Raw genomic sequence first — 24904 nt, forward strand, 5'->3', positions numbered from 1 at the left:
ACTTCATTCGAATGATAAACATATCTCTCAATAACTATATAGAAATATCATGTATATCGTTCACAATATGAAAACAATCGATTCAAGAAACTGGGTCATATTTTGATTTTTTTTTCTCAGTAGGCCTACGTGTTCAAAAGTAAATGACAATGATCTGAGATAATCTTCAGATGTACCAAAATTCGTTGCTCTTTATAAAGAAAAAAGGTGTTTCCATCAATCCAATCACACAGAACAAAACCTGAATGCAACTGTAATTTACTGTGTGTATCAGCGTCATGTTAGGTCCATGGTTGGATCAACATCTTATAAGCAGTAACTTGGCCTCCACTCCCGACGTAGTATGATTGTAGTAAGTATTCAAATGCTTTAATAGTTTTGCGAGAGTGTTACATTCTTTCAATTAGGATCTAAACGTGTCTCGGGATGATTTAAGAGGTAGTGACAATAATATGTAAAGTGGAGCAGCTCCTCGCTATTTCGCTGCTCCCATCTGTAGACGATCCACACTCATGTTGGGTTGATGAAGGTATTCCAGTCTGCTCAGAAAATGCATAACGCTTGATTTGGTCTTCAGACATCGGCGAAAACCATTGTTTTGTATTTTCACAGCCTTGACCCGACTTGGAAATCAAACATATTGCAACCCATTGGTATCTCTAGATAGTGCAAAATAAAATATATGATTATTAATTCATTTTCAAGGTTTAGGACATTTCTACACTTTGGAATCGTATACACTGAACAAAATAAAGGAGTCAAGTGACTTACAATTATTCTAATCATTGATTTCGATTTCCTAATCACATAAATGTTTTATTTACTTTCTTTGGTCCTTCAGCCTGATTAATTATTTTCAATCCTACCCAGACTTAGTAATACCAGGTTTCTCTGTCTACATTGAAGACTCCATTGCTTCGTTCTTGTGCGTGCTCTAGGACAAAATTTAAGCTGTTCATAATTACAATGACGTCTATGATCAGTTTATGGTAATCAACACTCGGTTTTTTTTTCTGGGGGGGGGGTTACATTTAAAAAGTCATAATTATTATTTTTTTTATCTCTTTAATTTTAATTCGTACCTCCTACTGAACAAAAACTGATCTCAAGTTTGATTTGAATTGGAACAGTGAAATTTACAATTTTCCCCAATCTGCAAGCATGTATATAAATACGAAAAATGCACTATACTTCTACAAAAGTTTATGTATATTGGCCCCGAAGATGTAAAAATGTAGACAGTATAGAGTGGAACTTATGTGAGCTTGATCATTCCGAAATACGTGGAAGAAGGGCGCATGTCGACTGTTCGTGAGGGGTATGACGACACAATGCCAACGTAATCTCCGCCATCCAATTGAATCACGCCGCTGGACTGACAAGAGCCGAATCTAGTTCGTGAGAAGAGCGAGAAACTGTAGTGGAGCTACAAGGGCACGTGGTGTTTAATGATCTAGAGCGCAAACATTATATCTTTTCAAACAGCTAAAAATTGACGGTCGTTGATATTGTACTAGATTATACATAGTATATAAATATTTATGACCATTTTAAAGAGAGCTTACAAACATAAAGCATTTTTCGAAATCTAATTTGATATCAGTCACCTTTATACGGTAATTCATTTTCATTCATTTCATTCATTTTATTTTTGTCACAGTACCGGGCTCAGCCGGAGGCTGTTTTTCAGCCAGTCCGTGAATTAAAAATACACGATACACAATGAATTGTACAATACAAAAGTTACATAACTGAATATGAGTAAAAAACAAAAACAAAACAAAACAAAACAGCATAACAAAAGTACAAAACTTAAGACCTACAAATATGTACAGAATATAATTATCAGAAATTATACAAAATTTAAGATAATTGACATAGTAAGGTAATAGATATTACGTAGAATTAGATAAATTATGGGAAACTAACAGAATGAACAAACAGAAGAGAAAAGAAGTGAATAGAAGGAGAGAAAAAAAGAGATACTGTTTAGACAAGATGGATAAAGCAACAAAAAATCGAGAACAAACACTAACATAAGGAGAAAGGATAATGGAGAACGTAGACGAAAGGGTATACATACATGATAATCGTAGCTGAAAATCGTCCAACTGTTTTATACTATGGGATCAAAATATACGATCAAGTTTGCTTTCTATCAGTTCCTTCAAAGATGTAGTTTCCTCCTGGCGATATTACTACACGATTGATAAATTAGCGCTAAGATAGGCGATCTGATGCATGTTTCTGTACGAAAGATTCGTAGACGTATATCATTATTATACGGAAAGACTTCAACAGAAGCCCGCTTACCTTGCAAATGCCGATCCTCGCACCCCCAAGCACTTCAAAAAAGGTCTGCCATTAACCACAGTGGAAGCTCCGTAAAACGCGGATTTGTCGTAGAAAAGAACCTAGGGGCCAAACAGAACAATTGCAATTCAGTATACATGTATACCATATTCAAGTTGGCTTTGAAACATCAAAAGGAATTTGAGAAAAGTCAAATAGAGAGAATGGTAGCAGTTTTCTCAAAATTTGCGGAAATTTAAAGCTTCACGTGTTTTCGCAAAATTATGACATTGGTCGGAGCTAGTATTGTACTAATGCGATTTAGGAGAGACCATGACGAGACAACCTTGCAGCTCTTCTATTGGTTTGCACACAACAGTGTTATATACATTATATATTATATATATATATATATATATATATCTATATATATATATATATATATATAGATATATATATATAATTTTATATATATTATCTAGTAAATGATTGAGCAACTACAACCCCTTTTCCCCCTGAATGTCATCATTATTGGGTTATTACAAGACTATAATTTTGTGTTGATATGAGTGATACAAATAATTTGTTTTTCATTTCATCTCGAAAAGGATGTTATGAGATAGTTGAGGTTATCATATAACAGTATAATAAATGAAAATGTTATTCATGTATATAATATTTAACATGATATAATGACTGAAAACTCACGCTGCTGTAGATGTAGTAGTGGCCTCTCTGTAATACCGTCACGTTTCCATCACGACCAAGTGTGAAGCCTCCAGTGTTGGTACTAACGTGCCACGAGTTGAGATGTCCGTATTCATCTGGTATCAATAGGGAAATGAATGAATGAATGAATGAAAAATGAATGAATGAATGAATGAAATGAAATGAATGAATGAATGAATGAATGAATGAATGAAATGAAATGAAATGAAATGAAATGAAATGAAATGAAATGAAATGAAATGAAATGAAATGAAATGAAATGAAATGAAATGAAATGAAATGAATGAATGAATGAATGAATGAATGAATGAATGAATGAAATGAAATGAAATGAAATGAAATGAAATGAAATGAAATGAAATGAAATGAATGAATGAATGAATGAATGAATGAATGAATGAATGAATGAATGAATGAATGAATGAATGAATGAATGAATGAATAAAATGCAAAACAGGCCGGGGTAATGTTGAAACTATTATAGGAAATGTGATTGTACCGGATGAGTATTAAATTCTCTACGTACAAAACAGAATGTCACCGTAATCAATATGTTACGACTTATATCATTTACGATAATCATCATCCTTAATTATGATAGCTATGATATTATAATCACCATCACCTCCGGCACCATCCCTATGCCAGCACCATCACTACCATGGTTCTTTCTATAGTCCTTCTCCCTCTTCACTCCTCCACTCACAACCACTCCCCTCTTCATCGCAAAATATCACCCATCCCTCTTCTCATCACCATCCGTCTGCCCCTCCTCCTCCTAATAATTAGTTAAGCATCCTAATGTTTTCTTTGTACTCTCCATACTCTCATGTATACAGGGGCGGATCCAGGAATTCTGTAAAGGGAGGGGGCGCAACTAATATTTCTGGTGCCACTTCCGGGTTTAATTTCATTTTTTCTTTTTATTTCTTTGTTTTAACGAAAAATAAAGGGGGTGCGCCGGTTGCGCCCCCCTCTGGGTCCGCCACTGTGTATATACCTGCCATGCACATCTTTCTCCTTGTACGCTCCTCCTGCTCAAAATCCCCCCTACTCCTCCCCAACTTCCTCCTCCTCCTCCATAGCACCTTCTTCTCACTGGTGTCGTCGTCTCCTTCTCCTTCTCCTTCTCCTCAGTTTCCTCCATGTTATTTTTATTCCTTCTACCCATATTCTTTAACGTTACTGTTTAACTCCTTCTAATCTGTCCTGTCAGTTCTGATTCTCCTTTCCTTCAATTCCATCCCTTCCGTCCTCTTTCACTTTCTCTTCTTCTTCCTTTTCCCCTCTTCCATTCCTCTTCTGTATACCTTCTATCCTTCATCTTGCTTCCTTTCTTCTGCTTCCTTTTCTCTTCCTTTCATTGTCTCCCATTCTCCATCCTCTGCTACCAACATAATGCACAGATCGTATAAAATTTTCTTATTCTCATCTTCCACTGTCTCCTATTAACTTCTTCTTAGATTCGTCTTTTCCTCTACATCCTCCTCTCCCTCTCTCCACTCATTTTCCTTTCCTCCTTTCAACGCTCACAGTCTTCCTGCCATCATCCACAACAACTTCCTCCTCTACATCTTTTCTCCGCCATCTTCTTCCTCATCCTTCTCCATGGTAACATTCCCCCCCCCCCCCCCACCCTTCCTCCGCCTCCTCCTCCTCCTTATCTGCCAATTCTTTCCTCACCAAGTCTTGTGAGACCGGAGAAGACATTCTCTGGCATGGCCTGAAGATGGATGGCACTCAGAGGAGAGTTGGAAAGCTGTACGAAAAAACAAAAACAAAACAAATCAAAACATGGTAAGACCGACTGATTGCAAGGCTATTGTATGCTAAAAGAGAACGCAATATAAAACAGTTTCAACATAATCTTCTTGATGCATAGAGGCAAACAGGAGACCACCTTTCATATTCCTTCCCCACTGTTGTTGTTGTTGTTGTTGTTGTTGTTGTTGTTGTTTTCTTTGATGGATTTTTTTCTTCAGTTTTCTCATTGCTGGGGAAACAGTCTGCACTTTCTCTTTCACAGAAACGCAGGTCTCAATGTGTCGGTTATTTGCTTCCCCTAGTGCGTAATCATAAATCATAGCATATATATATACCTATGCACTCTAAGAAAAAAAAAAGTTTCAACTTTGCACCTTTACCAGTGTCGCACTGGAAGCACATTTTTTTTATGGGTACAACTTTGCACCTGTCAGACCAGAAAGGTGCAAAGTTGCACCCTTAAAGGTACTACCATTGCGACACTGGTCTTAAAGGTGCAAGTTGCACCGATTAAGGTGCTCGATCCCAGTTTGACACTGGTGAAGGCGCAAAGTTGAACCAGTTTTCTTGGAGTGTAGTGCATACAGGCATATACATTGTATCAAACAAGATATCTGGCACTATGAAATTACACAGTCATGGCACTGAGTGATTTGCTTATTAACCTCGTTTCAAACATTACAACTTTTTGCATATAGTATGCCATTTATTGATATCATTTTTTTTTTAACGCATAACAGTGACCGACCCCTGGGCTTTATTATTCACGGCGTTTGCACTGTCTGAAAAAGAAGTCAGCATTGTCGAAATAGCGCAAAGTGACGTACCTGAGAAGAGGAAAGACCTGCCGTCATTGTAGTGCCTGTCATGATGGGAAGTAACAATCAAATAAAATAATTTCAAAATCACTAGGCAGGTAAAAAAGGAATAATAATTTATGCCTATAGGGCTCACACACTTCGAATCGATTCTTTACCAAGATAAAAAAGAAACGCCTTTCCGGTTATGAGTTATATTTTGATTGTAAAACTTCCCAATATCCAGGTCAAGACAGACTTGCAGGAATCAATACTCGAGAATTAGTTGATCCTTAAGTTATTATCGTTGCTAAAGTTTGGTCAGAATTCTTTCAAATACTGTTTTCAGAAGCGCACTGAATATTCTCACCACGAATCAACTGACATTTTGTTTTCACCGGAGCAACAAGGAAGTAGAGCTCTTTGTATTATATATTTCACTTAGAGAGTGTGGAAAGGTTTTACATCAGTTTAAAAGACAGTATGATCATCATCACATCTAGATATCCCTAAAAATTCAGGGCGGGATTTTTTTTCATTATATTGCTAAACAGTTAAATTTGCTACAGTTTTGTTATAGCTGTAATTCACTTGTATAGTGTAGTGAAATAGCCGCAAGTATAACAGCCTTTATTATAGTCATATTTACCTGGTGGTCCCTGAGGGCCCGCAGGCCCGGGTGGGCCCTTCACACCCTGCGGGCCCCTGACACCCTGTGGCCCGGGCAAGCCTGGGGGTCCAGGAGTTCCATCAGAACCTCGTGGTCCTTTGGGCCCTGTGTTGTGTTAAATCAACGGAGAGAAAAAACACACCAAAACAACAGACATTTATATGCTTTGCAAATATCCATCCCAACAAATCTGTAAGTCATCTTTATATTTCGTAAAGTGAGCCTTAACAGCATCCATCAAATCTTTTCTGTTATTACATGGCAATCAATATGGGAATAGTTCAAAATAGATGCGAAATATGCAAACAGACCGCCGCTTGACTTTCGTCCTCTAAAATTCTTTAAATTCATACCAATGAAATCTTCCATTTTCGTTATCCGTGGCGAAAGTTATGAAGGCGTTAATCATCATAACACAATACTTTATCTGTTATCATATATGACACTTCGGCTTACTGTTATAATATGCCATTGATATAAACATAATTGATTCATACATATCTTAAAGTTAAGAATATGTAGTATATTGCAAAGAGAATACGATACATGGTGATCCCCAATTACTGGAGAGAACTTGTGAAGTATTTTACCAGTGAAAGCTACCTTACCTGGTAACCCTAGTGCCCCTCTGTCTCCCCTGTCGCCCTTCGGACCTCTGGACCCATCATTCCCGGCGGAACCGTCCTCGCCTGGAGACCCGGGGTCGCCCTTCTCTCCTGTGGGATTCCCAAATATACGTAGGATTAGAAATTCATGGCATTGTTTTAGCTCTTTGATTTTTGTAATTTTGTTGCGTTATCCACATACCTGTGCCCTATATCTCTATCTGTCTGTCTGTCTGTTTATCTCTCTATCTAGTTAAAGGACAAGTTCACCTTCATAGACATGTGGGTTGAGTGAATGCAGCAATATTAGTAGAACACATCAGTGAGAGTTTGAGCAAAATCGGACAATCCGTTAAAAAGTTATGAATTTTTTAAGTTTCTGCTCAGTCACGGCTGGATGAAAAGACTACTATAGCTTGTGATGTCACATGAGTACAACGATATAAAGAAAGAATAAAGAAAATTCAACATATTTCCATTTTTCTCGCATAACAAAAGAACACTCGACTTCTCTCTTTCAGAAGGCAGGGGGAATAATATTACCCATAACATACGTCAGTAGCAAGTCAAAGAAATGTGCACTTTATTAAAAAAGTAAAGTTTTGTGAAATTCTCTTTTTATTTTCCTTGTATAGTTGTACGCATGTGACATCATACACTGTAGTAGTCTTCTCTTCCAGCAGTGACTGCGCAGATACTTAAAATATTTGTAACTTTTGAACGGATTGTCCAATTTTCCTCAAACTTTCACTGATGTGTTCTACTAATATTGCTGCATTCTCTCAATCCTTATGTATATGAAGGTGGACTTGTCCTTTAAGCGCCCGGTTACATTGAAGTTCGATTACTGAAAAAAACAGCAAACAAACAAACACAAACAAAATGCAAGCAAACAAACAAAAACATACAGCAAGCAAACAAACAAACAAACAAACAAGACATAACCAGCAGGAAACCACATGCCCAAGTTTAATGGGTCAAAAGTTGCTTTTGCATTGTTTCTGTTGTCTTGCATGGTTACTTAGCGATCTATATCGCAAAATAATCATCTTTTCTTCACGATGGCCCCCATCTCATAATGGGTAGGAAACACACCGATGCGTTGCCATGGTGACCATCATCACGAGTCTCTCATCCAAGCAAGACGTCTCAACATAGTTCTCACCTCTTCTCCCACTGGATCCTTGACGTCCTCGTTCTCCTCGAGGCCCTTGCTCACCCTTTGGACCTGATCATGGAAAGACAAGTACAAAATATTGTGTTCAACATCATCTAAGCATTTCCCCTTTGGAGTTTATAATCTTTGAGTTCCTCTTTACCAGGAGGAAGCTAATGGTGTTAGATTTGTCTTGATTCGAGATTTCCATGTTTCTACATGCCATGCCTTGATTATCTGCACTGATATCAGTTCAGAAATGGGTGCAAAAGGAATGATGAATTATTTTGACACAGCGCCATCACCGGCAATTGCAAGGAAACAAAAACTTCAGAACCATCAACGTTGATCTCTATGATAGGAAACCCATAGAGATCAGTAGGCATCAAAGGTCCTATACACTATTATCACGCAGGATGGACCCCTTCCGAGAACGCCTCCTTTGCTCAGGAAAAGAAAAAAAAATGTTACTGCAATTATCTGGGAAAATTTCATAAAAGAAATAAATATGCCAGCTTGATGAGACTAACCAACTAGGCCTACATTTTGAAACTAATCGTGTTTTTCTATAAAAGCTTTAGAGGAACTACAATGCTTTCGGGTGAAATTGTACACACAATGAAAAACGGAACCTGTCTTTCTTTCATTAGGACCTCTAGGGCAAGTATCCAGTGAATTCCGTCTCAAAATCCCTCCAGGGCTGCTGAGGTGCTCCAATGAATTATTTCGCCTTTTTATCCTCCCCTTTTACGACATGTTAGTGTAATCGCTACATGCACATGATAATGTTAAGTGGCACCTCAAACCAACTCAACGAATGTTTATTCCCATTTTGTAACCAAACATGTTTCTTTGTTTGTTTGTTTCTTCTGTACCAGAGAAATCGTAGCGCAAAAAGGAAGAATAACGATATCAATTTAGGTTTAAATGAGTAGACGAAGCATGAAACTTCAAAGTACTGTTTTCTCAGTGTCCGGAGAATAATATTTATTTATACATTGCTAAACTGTATAATTAACGGAGAAAAAAATTGAATTGAAAGCTACAATTTAAAAATTTGCCATTCATATATATATATATATATAATTATACATATATATATATATATATATATATATATATATATATATAATGGTATTATTACCCGCGTGTTGGAATAAGAGCATGAAGACGATGAAGACGAACAAGTTGACATAATGCATTAGATTCCAACTTCATTTATTTGTAAACCAGATAAACATACATACAAGAATCAAATCCCACCAAACTAATTTCCATTATTGTGTATTTCGCTCTTGGCAGAACCACGCTGGTGTCAATATCATTATTATTGGGGAATGTAATATGATTCATCACGAAATAAGCAAACCCTCCTCGGTTTTTTTTTTTAAGTTATCTTTGTACGTGTCATGAATTTTGTTTTTAAGTGTTACTTATTTCATTCATGCTCGAAACCAACCTCAGTCATACTTCAGAAGATCACAGCTAGTCGGGTTTGGAGGTTTTTCTTAACTTCCATGATGACAATAACCTATGAAAGTAACACCTGATACCGGCAATTGAAATATCGATATGTTTATAAATGCAAAAAGATATACATACACTGCATGTTATATATCAGTTGTCACGTATCAACCCCCTTTCATTTTTTCCTTGTTTTATTGTTTGTTGTTGTTGTTGTTGTTTACTTTTGTGGTTCATTCTCTATGTTTCACAAGCCTTAACCAATAATGACACAAATTCAATTAATGAAATATTGAAAAACAACCAAAACTGCTCTGCGGTATACAAGCTTGGCGGTATATTGTAGTTCATAATAGACATGTACCTACAAATTCTCTGCAATGTGTTCCAATCACGATCTTGTCGGTGCAAGATGGCTACAACTGACAGATTATCATGTATTCGATGTCAGGAATTTGCATATATCTATATAATTACATATCATACGACACACACACACACATCATTATATACAAGTGTACTCGAATGTATATTATATCAAGCACTAAAGTACAGTTTGAAATATATTCTAAGCAATGTGGCATGCCTTTAGCAGGAAATCTCCATAACACCATTAATTACATGAATATGACATCCAGTTATAATTCCTCAGTTAATAATGTCTGTATTATACTCCCACACATCACTAACCTGACGGACAGTCGCATGTCGCCAGCATCTTCCGTCCAAGGTAGCCGACGTCGTCGAAGTCCTCTTCCATCATGACCAGTCTCTCGACCTCCGGCTCGGCAAGATCACGTGACTGCCGCGAGAGCCGCTGCTCCAGGTCGAGCACCTTGTGATAAAGCGTTACGGTAGGGATCAGCGAAACGGAGAGGACCAGACACACGAGGGCGGCACCGCGTAATGCAGGGCGGATCCGTTCCCATGGCGACGGCTGAAAAAGTCTTTGATATGCCGCATCTTGCGAAGAAAGGAAAAAAAATTACCTTGAGGGTTTCTCCGTTGCACACATTGAATGGAACGTTATGCATAAAATCTGATTGATGTTTCATTTGTAAATCGATTTGGCAGTTTCTGAGGTAGACTTTGGTGTTGCACTCTTGTGAGGAATAGTAAAATGGTTGTACCATGGAACACAAAATTTTACTTGCGTAGTTAAACGGCACACTCATTCCCTTTGTGACGTTTTTCTTCTAGATTTGGCAATATGAAATTAGGTTTGAATTTCGTATTCTTTTTACACCAGCTCAATTAAAACAAACAAACAAACAAACATGAAAATTTATAAAATTGATGCAAAGGTGTAAAACTTAAAGCAGCTGATAATTACATAAATCAATCATAGTTCATAAAAGACAAAGAAAGAAATGAACAAATTCGTCATCAATTAAATTAATACATGAATACATAGATTAATGAATAGTTGACTAAGAATCTAATAGATATATAGACGGACAGCTAGATAGATAATATCAGTTTTGAATTAGGTTGAGTAAATAAATGAGTAAATAAATGTGATGATAACTTAAATGCGCCTTTAAGATCGGTGGCATGATTGATGAAGGAAGTACAACGGAGAGATGGAATAAAATCATTTCTCATTCACCGTAACATAATACAGATTGAACCAGGCACAAAGTACGCCTCGAGAACTGTGTGTGTGTGTGTGTGTGTGTGTGTGTGTGTGTGTGTGTGTGTGTGTGTGTGTGTGTGTGTGGGTATGTGTGTGTGTGTGTGTGTGTGTGTGTGTGTGTGTGTGTGTGTGTGTGTGTGTGTGCGTGCGTGTGTGTACACATGTGAAGACAAAATTAGTCGCGCTTCAATGCGTTATCGACAAATTACATCAGACGTAGAATCCATTTCGGATGAATAGTTCCTGCGGGTATCTCTTACCTCTTTTTATTTTTTAGAATTCATGTTTGGAGGAAGACCAATGCTTACAACAAAGATTTCCACTTTCATCTGTGGTGATGTCCAAAAATCAAATTACGCTGAATCGCCTCAAACTTGATTTTTCTCCCGGCAAATTAAGAATTCTTAGTTGCTATCACTATAAACGCGGCGCAGACTACAACGCGGCTGTGGCAAATTTGAGATTAATTAGCGGAATGAAACCGTTCTCATGACACGAGGAAAGTGCATTTCATGAAGTTTCCGCCGTGTAATCTTGGAAATAGTGCAATCACTTTGTGTGCTATCTACTGCAAGTTTTGTATGGGGCTCACAGCAACAGCAAGTATTCTTATCGTGATTTCCTTCTTCTTGTTGCGTATTATTCTGAGTAACACTTTGATAATGACGATGATGATGATGATACTACTGTACAACTACTAATGATAATGGTAATGAAAATAATAGTAATAATAATAATAATATCATTATTGTTATATTTAATTATCATTATTATTACTATCATTATTGCTATCATCATCATCATCATTGGTAGCACCATCATTTTATTCTTATTCTTCTAATTATCTTTATCATGAATAACTTTAATGACAACAATGAAATAATTTGGACATTGACATCGTATAGACAGTTATTATTGATAGAAGTTATGCAATATGATGGTATACCAATATTTTGTAATTTAAGTGCAGGATTTGCTAAAAAAAACTGTGTCTATATTCATATGATACACTATGTATATATATATATATATATATATATATATATATATATATGTGTGTGTGTGTGTGTGTGTGTGTGTGTGTGTGTGTGTGTGTGTGTGTGTGTGTGTGTTCATATATAATTATGTATGTATTGGCCTACATGTACGTGTGTGCTTGCGTTTTAAATTATATTTGATTTGATTGTGACGAAGAGAGTGGTAGAAGTTTCATAAAAATCGAATATAAATATCACCATTTCGTCAAAACGCCCGACACCTTGATATTTAAAAAAACGGGTGATTCCCCCCCCCCCTTTTTTTTTTTAGTATAGCTCTGATCTTGATGAGACCTCAACCATTTTGTTTTGATTTCACTCATCTTCTCAAAAGCCAATTTGAACATGATGGGGAAATGCCCTTTAAGTCGCCATACATAATATCGGCAGCTGCGTGTGAAAAATGAGTGTGAACATGACACGCGTGTTTACACCTTCTCATCATCAGTACGAGTGCTGCGGGATACAGAATGAAGAAAGAGAAAAAGAAGAAGAAGAAAAAAGAAGGAAAAAGACAATAATACAAAGAGAGTGAAAGATCGCTGAACAAATTTGAGATCAGGGCTTTTGTTTACCGCGCTCAAATTTGTATTTGGAAAAGGAAGACGGGCGATTTCCACCGCATTTGGAGCGGCTAAAGCACCGGTACGGTGGCCTTGCTTTGCCTGACAGATGGGCGGATTCTGCCCCCTATGGTCTCACCTGGGTAGGTGAGAGGTACTTATCAATCAGAGATATTTCCCGATCCGTATCTTCGCTTGAGAAAAATGATCGCAAATGCGCGGATGGTGGCCGTTGTTATATCAAGGTGATTCATGAACTTATTTCAGTCCAGAATTAATAGTGAGCTCTATAGGTAATTAGGATAATGATAATCATAATCATAAAATTATGATAATAAAACAAATATGGTGTTCTGCAGCTGTTTCCATTGGCCAGCACGGGAGGTTGCGTTGTCTTAGCAGATCTAAAGCTCTCTATTTTCAAACGATCCCATGCAGTGTTTATCCTCTTTCCACTGCATTCCTTAATGATTTAAATAGGAAAAAGCGGTCATAGGTCCCTCTTCCTCCACCTATCTCCTGTCAACCCTGGTTCATCTGCTCCCGCATGCTGTGTGGCATAATTTCATAATCGTTGTCTCACTGAGGAGTCGTTGTGGTTCAGTGGATAAAGACCACGAACTCTGAATCATGAGGTCGCTGGTTCGAGACCACTGGCTGCAGTAGTTGTGCCTTTAGGGCAAGCAGGAAGGAGGAAAGAGACCGACTCACTGGGGCAAGGCACTCTATATACCTCATTATCTGTAACAGTCCTCAAGGGGAGACTCAAAGCCATTCATCTTTCACGTGGTAGCTTGCTCATTGGCATTTAAATGCTCTCCCAGGACATGGAGGAACCAGTACGTTATAGTGGTGGTCAAAGCACACACCAACACACACATCGTCTGGAGTTGGTCTGGCTCAGTGAATAAGACAACGGACTGCCAGTCCGAGGTCTGTGGTTCCAGTCCTCTCGCTGGGGCGGTTGTGCCCCTGGATGGGCGAGGCATTTTATCATTTCTGCTTATAGTCCTTTGGTTGCTTGCTTACAAGCATTTATTGCTTCCTTACCAGCCACATAAAACAAACTTTCACACACAAAAAAAAAACAAAAATATCTGAACTTGATTTCTCAGTGTTGCAGTAAGTTGGTCGACGACGGCTACAAAACTCAGAGATTAAAAGTGCTGAACTGAATGAAGATAATAACCACAGTAGTGAGGAGGAGGAGGAGGAGGAGGAGGAGGAAGAGGAGGAGGCCGAGGAGTAGGAGGAGGAGGAGGAGGTGAGGAGGATGATGATGATGATGATGATGAGGAGGAGGAGGAGGAGGAGGAGGAGGAGGAGGAGGATGTGGATGAGTAGGAGGAGGAGGAGGTGGAGACGGAGAAGGCCAAGGAGGAGGGCAGATGACCCTTTGCCGCAGTCATGGGAGTTAAAGGTGCTGGGTCTCACTGCAACATTGTAAACTCTATACGTGTACCAATAGACCATAACTTCTGTGCCAAACTATTACACTTTGTACAAGACCAGTATGATTGATGATGTTAAATTTGACCTCAAGCAACCACAACATCCTAAAAGAGTTCTAAAAAGAAAAGTATGGATTTTTCGTTTGCCAGTTTTAGTATTCTTTTTTATAAATGAAAATATACATTTTCGAGCGTGAATCGATTGATGCTGTGTCATGATCGTGGAAGTACAGTAGTTGTTACTTTTACCTATGATAGGAGTTGATTTACTATTTTTTTTAATCCTACTGTCAATGAAAGCTACTGTTATCATAAAATGGAACGTATTATCTTCATGATCATACCTTTAAAGCCGCCAGAAGCTGTGTCGACGTCCGTTCGAAACACCGAACATCGTCATAAAAGGGCCAAGCCGTTAACGCTTTATGATCAAAAACCTTACTGGCTCCTGTAAATTTTACACTTAGCTGCCTAAAGTTCCCACGGAGTCACTATTTTTATTTAATTTCTGAACGAGACGTGTCGTGCGTTTAAGAGAATGGTTCCGCTGAAATTATGGCGCCAGGCAATACCAGGCTTCACCAGGCTTCAACAGCGGGCCGTTGACATCAGGTCCGTTAACCCTATCATGGCCAAAGTCAAGACGATCATGCACGAAAGCAATGACATCGTTTCTGACAAAGTGAACGTGAGGGGGGCTGCCACCTTTGCTGGCGTATACGATCACAATATTCTCACGGCAACTGGAACGACCTTTGCCTCCATCTGCATTGCACTGTATCCAAGAATGACATAATGGTGGCATGTCTGTCAAAAAGGAAGCTTTTTTTACTCGTTAAATGAATATCGGGTGCGGGGTGTGCTATTTTTTTCTCCCCTTCTGAAGCTCTCAATGCAAGATCACAAGTGGAACCAGTGTGATATCGATTTACGGTATAGAATGGAAGAATCGAAGGAGACAAAATTATGTATCCAGCTAAAAATCGAAGCGACCTCTCTTGCCTCTCTCTCTCCCTCTCCTCCTCGTACATCCATTTCTTTCCTCTCCTGTCTCTTCTCCCTAACCCCCCCCCCCCTCCATCTACCTCCATGATGAGAGGAATTTCTTACGAGCGACAAACACGTGACACGGGGCATCATTAGTATCAGACTGAAAAATCAATATGACACGTGATGTTCATCGATTCTACAGGGCTGAGTACTACGCCAGATCCCGCTCTCCGCGCAATAATGTAGATCCAGTCCTCTGTGTCTACATAATCATATTAGCGCCACACATCCCCAGCAATATCTACTATACATGCCGGAGGGTAACGTGGTATGGTAGTTGACATCACCGTTAAAAAAAAAGTCCAAAGGCGAGAGAACTTACGCTTCCAAAAATACTACGTCTTGATCGGAGTGTATTGACACTGAGTATCTAATAATCCTTTTGCAGCATCCCGTGCAGCATTGGTTAACTGCTAATTGATATATCAATACACAGCACACATTTTGATCTGTCACGACAGGATTAAAATTGGTATATCATGATTCCTACAAACTGAACACGAAATGATTTAAGATTTATATAACGTGCAGTTAGTAGTTTACTCTGCGTCTGAAACATCACAAGCAACGAAAACGTTTCAATCACATACAAACAGAATATATTAGGCATAGTTTTAATTATATAAACATTATTATGGCGATAATCATTTTTACTACTATTCTTGATGGGATGGTACCGTTTTGATTGAGATGGGAATTCATCTTCTTCTTTTTTTGCGAGATAATTTGAAACCACTTATGAAATATTAAGGAGAATACAATCAGAGGAATTCAAAGTTTATTTGATTAAAATCTGCTTAGAAATGGCTGAAATATCTAAAAACAAAGCAAAAACAAAGTGATCCTAACAAAACCGGTTTTCATCAAATAAACTTTGAATTCCTTTTAGAATTGTATGGTCCTTAATACCAGTATTTCATGAGAGGTTTCTCATTGTCTCACAAGAAAGTTCGAAAGCTGAAACCCCATCTCAATTAAAACAATACCATCCTTTTAAAATATTCTGAGCTATGAGTCGAGAACATCGGCTCCGTTGTCTTTGAATAAAAAAAAGAATTGAACACACAAGACTCACGAGTTAAAGATGTTACGCTAGTTAGTTATGGTTTTGAAATCCCTACTGAAAACTTCAATGGCTTATAGAGACGAGAACTTTTTATGTGTGTTCTGTTACTCTCATCTTCTCACTGCTTTGTTGTTTTTCATTCCCCGCGTTCAATGAATTTAAATGTTGCGTATTTCATACACGCATATAATGCTTTAGAGGCAGTAACCACCTTTGATATAATTTTCATGATAATAATCATTATCTTTATAGCCATTGTAAACATTGTATTACATTGTTATCATGTTATTAAATAATGACATTATTTATTGTTATAATTTTTACATATATGCATTATAACGATTATTATATCACATTGTTATGTTACATTATATAATCTGTTGTTATTATTCTATTATCGTTCTCAGCATCAATATCATCATTGCTACCATCACCATCATCATAATCATCATCATCACTAATGTTAAAATCATCAGCATTATCATTAGGGTATACTGAATCTCTCGCGGGTCTCACTCAGAGCTTTGTTCAACCAGGGAGGTGGAAAGACCAGCTCAAGATCACAGCTCATATCCCACCGATATGGTCGTTAAACACGAGTTCATGGCGCCCATGTAACATTTAGTCGTGATAATAATAGTTTTATATATCCGGGGTAGGCTGTCCAGACAGTATAAACATGGGTCTTCCCAGAGGACCTGTCATTATCATTTTTGCGCCACCATTCGCAGACATTTTCGTCACCTAGCTTTATTAATAAGTGAGACAGCGTTAATGGTTACATGTCTTGTCCTATAGGTTGTATACTTGTCATGGTCGTTTTCGTGATAAGATCTCTTGAGGCGGAGATATTCTGTCACACTTCCATATTAAGGATGATTTTAGCTTTTCAAGAAGCAATGTTGTCATGGTAAATGCTATATGCTTTTCAAAATGTGATGTGACGCCTATATGACAGAATTCAAATATGATAAATTATATGATGCAGAAAGGATAATTTCGGAAAATTAAAAACTTGCAACAGTATTAGCGTTGAAATAGGAAAAAAGAATATCAGAATAAGATGAAACTGAAAGTGAATTTGGCACATAATAGTACAATAGACCTACTCCTCTTGAAATGTATTCATATTTATATACCGTCTATTTTTAAGAACTCAGGGAATAACCTATCCCCATCAGAATCTTGTACAGACTAGAATAATCACAAGCGATGTTGATACACGGGCATTGTTCACTGGAGTTCCATATTATTGCAGCATGCAGTGTTGTACGCCGGATGCCTCACACAGATAGTCCGTCACTCTCTCGGTTGAGTCACTTTTCGGAAAACATCCCTCATCATCTTCTGCCATCTCGTATACCTCTGTCATCGAGTGAGAATCAAAATAGGGCAAAAATAAAACGACAACACACACACACACACACACACACACACACACACACATGCGCCACAAAATATTCCCTGACTCCAGAGTGAGAGGTTAATTGATATTGCAGGGATTCAAGAATATGGACGATTAGATATCATGACTTGACGTGCACAAAGACAGTCTTCTCGCTTTCTCTTCTCTACTTTTTTTCTCCACCCTACTTGAGGGGAAGTTTGGGGGAACAGGAGGGATTTTGATGTGACAGAGGACATCCTTTATTCTTTGTCCGAATTTAGTCAAAGACCTAAATATCAAGCTTCACCGCTGTTCATCCGATACGTGAGAGAGGGAGAGAAAAAAAAAATGTGTCAACAACACTTAGGATGACGGCTGTAATCATGTTTCGGTACATTACTTATCTTTTTAACGCGTATAACATATACTTCTTAAGGGGCTTCGTCATGTTCTGGTAGTGGACATGGTTGAACTTGATTGCGGTATTTACATGATTATATTCTATAGAATGGTAGAGTTGATAGTTCAATCAAAAGGTCAAAATTGTGATAGCATAAAACGGAATAATTCTAAGTGCTGGTGGATGCAGCGATAATTTTGATTCTAGAAAATAATTCATGGTATGATTAAGATTATTTCATTTAATCAATTATTCTAGATTACTTGTAATTCTATATTACTCCATTTCCCCTTTGATTTCTCATTCAATTTGGAAGGTCATTGAGGAAAGATCAAAGAAAATCCTGGGGTTTGAACCCTATCTCTTGATTCGCAGAAAATGCAATACTCTACGGGATTCGAATCCTCACACGATTGTAAACTGATCTTACATGTCGCTCGAGGGTCTGTTTAAAAATGTAGGGAAATCTAAGAATGGAAAGAGAACGGTATAGTGTTCTGTATTCAGTGTCTCATTCATCTATATTTCAAGGACTTATCACATAACTTTAAAGCACATCTATACAAGACTGATGATATGCAGCTAATGCTGAATAGATAAGACGCCCCGTCGCCATGGAGACAGGTTATCTAATTTACTTATAAACTTATGTATTAATAGCTCCGTCGTAATTGCCTTTCCATAGAAAAAAAAAAGATAATGTGTGCACTATGTAACGTTGAGCTATCTTTGGTACTGTCATGATAATGTTATACATCGAACACTGTTGCCTATTCACCCTATTTCTGTTTTTGGTGTGTGTCATTTCTTTTTTAGGGGGGTGGGGGAGGGGTTGGGGAAGGTGTGTATTATTGTAAAATTACATTCATCTATACTCTTTTTTTTTCTCTCCGTCCACTATCTTATACCTCTCAATGTCTAAATGTGAGCGTGTGTGTGTGTGTGTGTGTGGATCGATGTACCGTATGTAGCATGCATGTGTGTATGTATGAATATACGTATGTATATATAATGCATGCATATCATGTTACTGCACCTGAGAACTCCTAACACGCTGATGATGTACTTTGCCCTTGCGCAATGAATCCCGATAAGCGCACGATGAGTTAATTATATAGACACAAAGGCTGTCTTCGCTGATGAAACTTAATCATGAGCATGCACAAAAAACCCCAATATCATACAAATTCATATATATATATATATATATATATATATGTGTGTGTGTGTGTGTGTGTGTGTGTGTTGTGTGTTCCAAGAAAATAAATGCAAGAAGAACTGAGGGCACCATATAAGCCTGCTTAAACAGTATGTAAGTAGTGCTTATATTTTTGTTATGAATGTACTATAATGTATGATACTGGTATATAATAACACAGACAATGTTTGTGTGTGTGAGTGTGTGTGTGTGTGTGAGTGTGTGTGTGTGTGTGTGTGTGTGTGTGTGTGTGTGTTATTTATAACATTCAAGCATGTATAGTAAATTTAAATCGATTATCTGTTGGAATGCTACTTTTCTGTTTATGTATTATCGAAATGTGTACGTACATGCTGTTATATACATGTATCTGTCTTGTCAAACCATGTGAAAACTGAATTCCCTTACTGGACAATAAATCAAATCAAATCAAAAGTCAAATCAAATCAATATCCCGCCATAATGTAGAGTACTTTGTATGAATTCTATACATATTTCAGACTGCACGACTTTTGTGGAATCCGGGTGGGATGACTTTATTATGACTTTTTCGTTCAAGAAAATATCACAGAAATTTTGCTAACTGTTAACAGACACGCTTCTAGAGTTACGTTCTCTCTCTATTTGTAATCCGCACTTGTCCGCTGGAGAAGTATCAAATGACGAGGAAAACAACAACAACAACAACAACTACAGAAAATTGCAGTTTGGAATTTAGTCTCATTGCGTGATTAGTTTTGGTTTCTTCCAAGATCACGACCTTTAGATATGCTTTATCAAATTCACAATAAATGCCAACTCTGATACTGATGAATGCGCGCAGGTCGAATCATTCAACGTGCCTTGCGTGGCGACCCCTGAAAAAGTTCTGTGTTGATCGTTCTTCGCCATAATGAGGAATTGATAGTTGCCTCCATAATGATAGTGATTATAACAAATGAACATTGTAATCATCACAAGGTTTGCCATAACCATACAGGATGGCTCCTGGATCTTTATTTAGTGTATAGGCCCTAGTCACTGCCATCATCACAACCAAGTCATTGCCAGGTGTTCCTGTATTAGCACCTACAGGTCAGAGAGGGGACAAAATGGCGCCAATGGCGTCCTGTTCGAGGTGCGGTTCGAACCCAAAGGATCTCATCGAATATACCACAGGGTTCGTATGTATAGTCGTCTGAGGAATCAAATGCATCTACATCTCTATTTATATGATTGTAAACGAAAGTTTACTTTTTGACATTCACCATATAGAGTCACTCATATACTTCACATCACATTGAAAACATTCATCTCAAATGAAAAACTTTGTGTGACAAAATACTTTTCCGTTTCTTCTTTTAAAGCGGATTCTACTCTGTGGGTATAAGAGTTCGAACCCATAATCTACTATTTTACGAATTCAGAGGCTTAACCACTTTCTCATGGCGCTGCTATTGACGACGGTTTCGAGTATAATGAACGTCGAGGTTTTGTTTGCGTGTCACACATCGGCCCTCAGTCCGTATTTCAAATGGAAATTGTATGGACAGATATCCTTGCTCCATTTCTCTGTCATTGTGGAAACGAGTGTTGATCAACATGACAGTGATGCCGGTATGGTAGTCTTCAATGCGCAAATAATCACGAACAGTCTGTCATGTCTGTCGTGAAGTTTTACTGCACAACCCGATTTCAATTATTTGTACAATTCTTTTTTGTGTGTTTGTTTATGCAACGCAAAAATTAGGTAATTTTTAGTGTTAGTTAATCAGCATATTTCTCAGCCATCGAAAGTGATACATAATACATAATAATAATATGGCATATGGAAAACCTTGATGGATAAGTCAGATTTCTGATGGGCTTTGACATTTTTTCTTCATATGTTAAGGCTTTGAGTCAGAAAGAGTTGCTCGCTGAATGTGACCCTGTTTAATACGTGGTTTACTGCTCCAGTCACTGCTAATACCAGTCCAACATCAATTCCAACGTCTCGTGATGTTGCTGGGCTACAGCTTCACGCAGCTGCCCTGCTGCCGACGGGCAATGTCGACAGAAGATGAGCACAGATAAGAGGGCTCGTATATTTTTAAAGGGAAAGTCCACCTTCAAAATCACTTTGTGTAAATAGAAGCAGAATAATTAGAGGAACAGAACAGTGATATAGTTTGAGCAAATTCTGATCAAAGCTAAGAACATCATGATTCCTTGGGATCGGTCGAATTCGTTAAATTGGCAATTCTGTGATGTCACTCGCGAGCTTAACCCCTATTTTGCTCTATGATATGAAATTAGGGGTTTTGATTTCCGATCGTATATGCACCATTATTTACAATCATTGTTAATGTTTTCTATACAACTCCTGCACAGAAAGACATATTCCGTCATTAATAATGAAAAAAAAGAAGATATTTTATGAAATCATATGCACAGGGCAAATGGAAGGTGAGCTCATGCTACATCACGGAGTGGTTAATATTTGTTAGATTGGTCACACCTTCAAAATTTCATAACTTTTTTAATCGTTAATCAGATTCGGTAAAAACCATCAATATGTTGTTCCTTTCATTATTTCTGGTTCTGTTAAAATAAACAATTTATTTTTAGGGCGGATTTTCCCCTTGAGACAAAATTGGCGGCAATGTCCTCGCTGTTCTCTTCGCGCGCGGGACTAAAGAACAAAACAAAATGAAATAAAATAAAGCCAGAAAAAAAATGGTGGCGACAGTCCCTCTTGGATGATATAATGACAAGTTGATAAGGTAGAGCAGTGCTTGTTAGCAGTGCCTGTACTGCTGAGGCAACCGTGGGAATATGAGGCCGTTGAGATCATTGATATGATTGTTGTTTTTGTTGATCATGATCATGATAAGGAGGAGGAGGAAGAAGAAGAAGATTACCATCATCATCACCGTCCTCATCATCATCGTCGTCATCATCATCATCGTCATCATCATCATCGTCATCATTATCGTCATATTTGTCATTATCATTACTGCCAGTGTTACCGTAATAACCACTATTACTTCTATATTTCATTGCCTTAATTATCCTTACAAGTAGTATAGTATAGTAGTAGTAGTCAGTAGTAGTAGCAACAGTAGCAGTACAATGTACTAGTAAGAGTAGTAGTAAAAGTAGTAGTTGTTATTGTTGTAGCTGTAGTAGCAGTAGTAGTAGAAGAAGTACGAGGCAGTGAACATAATATCTGCTCAGTGGAATAAATAATTCTGTTGTCATAATGTTAATGCTGTTTAAAAATCAAGACGAAATACCGAAAAGCACCTGCATCATCATAAGTTAATTATTTACCCTAAAAACCTGGTTTTTGTCTTGTTTGTTTGAAAAGGAGTCGCTACCTCTCCCACTGTCTCCAAAAAGTATTGATGGTAACCTTTTATGAACGCCCGATCATTACCATTTCAGACAGAAAAATGAATAAAGTTGGAATGTCATTTACACACAAACACACACTTACTCGAGACGAAATAAAACAGGAAAAAGAGAGCGAGAATCGATTTTTTTTCGTGACCTTACCTCCAGAGGTTTCTTGGTGGTGCTGAGAGTCGGATCGCAGATGTGTTGTTTCCCACTCATTTCTATGGTCTCCTACACTCGGCTCACAGCAGTCCGTCCTGTTTGGACTCATCTCTTCCTTTTTATCCTCCCCTAAAACTTCTATCATGATGACGCCACGGTTATCTCGATCAAATTTCGACTACATACATGAAAGTAATCCAAACCGATTAGATGATGATGATGAGAGAGATGAGATATGCTAACGAAGCAAGTCCTCGTTTTTCCCTCTCTCACTCTCACTCTCTGAAGCACTCTATCCGCGCTCTGATCGCGATTTTCGAGTTCTTTAATATCACAGAGCCAGCGTAAGTTATCCGGCCGTCGGAAGCATTCAACCAGCTCTCCTTCGCATAGCTGTGGAGTAGTCCTCTTTTTATGTGGGTGCACTTTCTTTCCCGCTGCGAGAGCTAAGCACAAGACACTTTTCACAATACTCGCTAACACAAATACACGCTCACAAAAAACAGGCGTCGTATTATCGCCGCTCTGAGAAGAATATGTACAAATATCCTTGAGGCTGAACTGGCTCTTTAATCCGATTTCAAACTCTCCTCATTTCTAAGTTTTCGTCTGGGCTAATCGCCTGGATCCCTTTTTCCCTTCTCGCTCTTGTTGATGTGATGCAATGCTGCCGACGACCGTTGAGTACCAAAGGGTACCCCGGTGCGATAATACTGGGGGTACAGTGCTCTAACCGATATCAGCTAGCGCTTGGCCGCTTTTTTCGTCTCTGGTCGCTTTGTACTCTCCGTGGTTTCGCCGATCTCCTGTTTCTACAAAGTTTTCCATCTCTGCTCGGCTCTGCTGGGGTGGTGTGAATGGACCCACCAGACGAAATGTCATGGCAACATTCCGCATCATATACGGCGAATCTGGAAATGTCATCGGAGCTTTTGCGTTCCAAATATTAAAAAACAAACAAACAAAACAATAACAACAAGAACACATAACCCATGGAATAGTAACTGGCCCAGATACAAGAATTTACTGCATGATTTGCATCTCTGCTGGTGATAAAGACTTCCTCACTTCTTATTTTTATTAATTCATTCATTTATGTATGTATATATGTATGTATGTTGTATAAATTTATCTATTTATTTTTTATCTATTTATTTATTTACATATTTATCTATTTATTTGTTTATTTATTTATTTACTAATCTTTAGACAGATAGCGGGTTTAAAACGAAAATGTTTAATTTTACGATGATCCATGCCCTCTAGTCACAGAATGTTAGATATGGATCTGATGCACAAACATTGCAGGTTTTCACCATCTTATCACGTGCGATAGTCCGAAGATGCGTTTACGACAGCCTGGTTGACGAGAATACGTGGGACCGTAGATGATATTCAAGTGACATATCAAATTAGGCAAGATGTACTGGACTGTGCTGAGTGTTAATTCATATCGTACTGATTGTACTTCGGAAATTTTAGATGCTTCGATAAGAAATTTTAGATGCCTCGACAAGATGATAAAAACATTCATCATCACTAATGAACAATGATAATGAACAATGATAATGACTGACATGTCAGGAACACACACACATACACACACACACTCACACACACACACACACACACACACACACACACACACACACACACACACACACACAAGATTATGATGATAACTGGAGACTTTACCTTAGATATGCAGAGAGGGATGTCAATTCCCATCTTGCAATGAATTGTGGGACGTGAACTTCCAAGCGGATAATATAGGTTCATCGCACTTCGACAAGAGAACGTATTGTTGAGGCATCAGGTGATCTATCTTCGCTACCATGACAACGGCACACAACAGCCATCCAGCGAACTCTTATAAACTCGAGGAAAACCAAAGCTAACTTAATGAATATCTTAGCTTTCCATTGCCTTGACGTGTGGGCGTAACGAGCACTCTCAGTTTGTTGTTATAGGACTTGAAGATTCATTGTCATTTGGAAATAATGAGATTTGATGAGATGATTATGTGTTGTCAAAGGGAGAATCCATAGATATAACTCGACATTTGTTGTTTCTTTTATTAAACATGCTCTTGCTTTTAGCATGTACGTTTTTAGTTG

At 38.0% G+C, this 24904-nt stretch overlaps 1 protein-coding gene across 1 annotated transcript; it reads right to left on the reverse strand.

The window, feature by feature from the left end:
* Positions 1-1255: 1255 nt before the first annotated feature.
* On the reverse strand, positions 1256-22932 carry LOC139711260 (uncharacterized). Its single transcript, XM_071623171.1, has 10 exons — positions 22785-22932; positions 10168-10440; positions 8023-8085; positions 6861-6968; positions 6232-6357; positions 5613-5647; positions 4705-4780; positions 3001-3116; positions 2314-2414; positions 1256-1391 (listed from the first exon to the last, which is right to left on the reverse strand). The coding sequence occupies exons 1-10, from the start codon at positions 22930-22932 to the stop codon at positions 1256-1258; spliced, it is 1182 nt and encodes a 393-aa protein (XP_071479272.1).
* Between the last annotated feature and the right edge of the window lie 1972 nt (positions 22933-24904).

Source organism: Diadema antillarum, unplaced genomic scaffold, assembly GCF_040938485.1.
Source record: "Diadema antillarum isolate AM-2024a unplaced genomic scaffold, OU_Dant_1.0 seq00001630_RagTag, whole genome shotgun sequence".
In the NCBI taxonomy this organism is placed as follows: Eukaryota; Metazoa; Echinodermata; class Echinoidea; order Diadematoida; family Diadematidae; genus Diadema; species Diadema antillarum.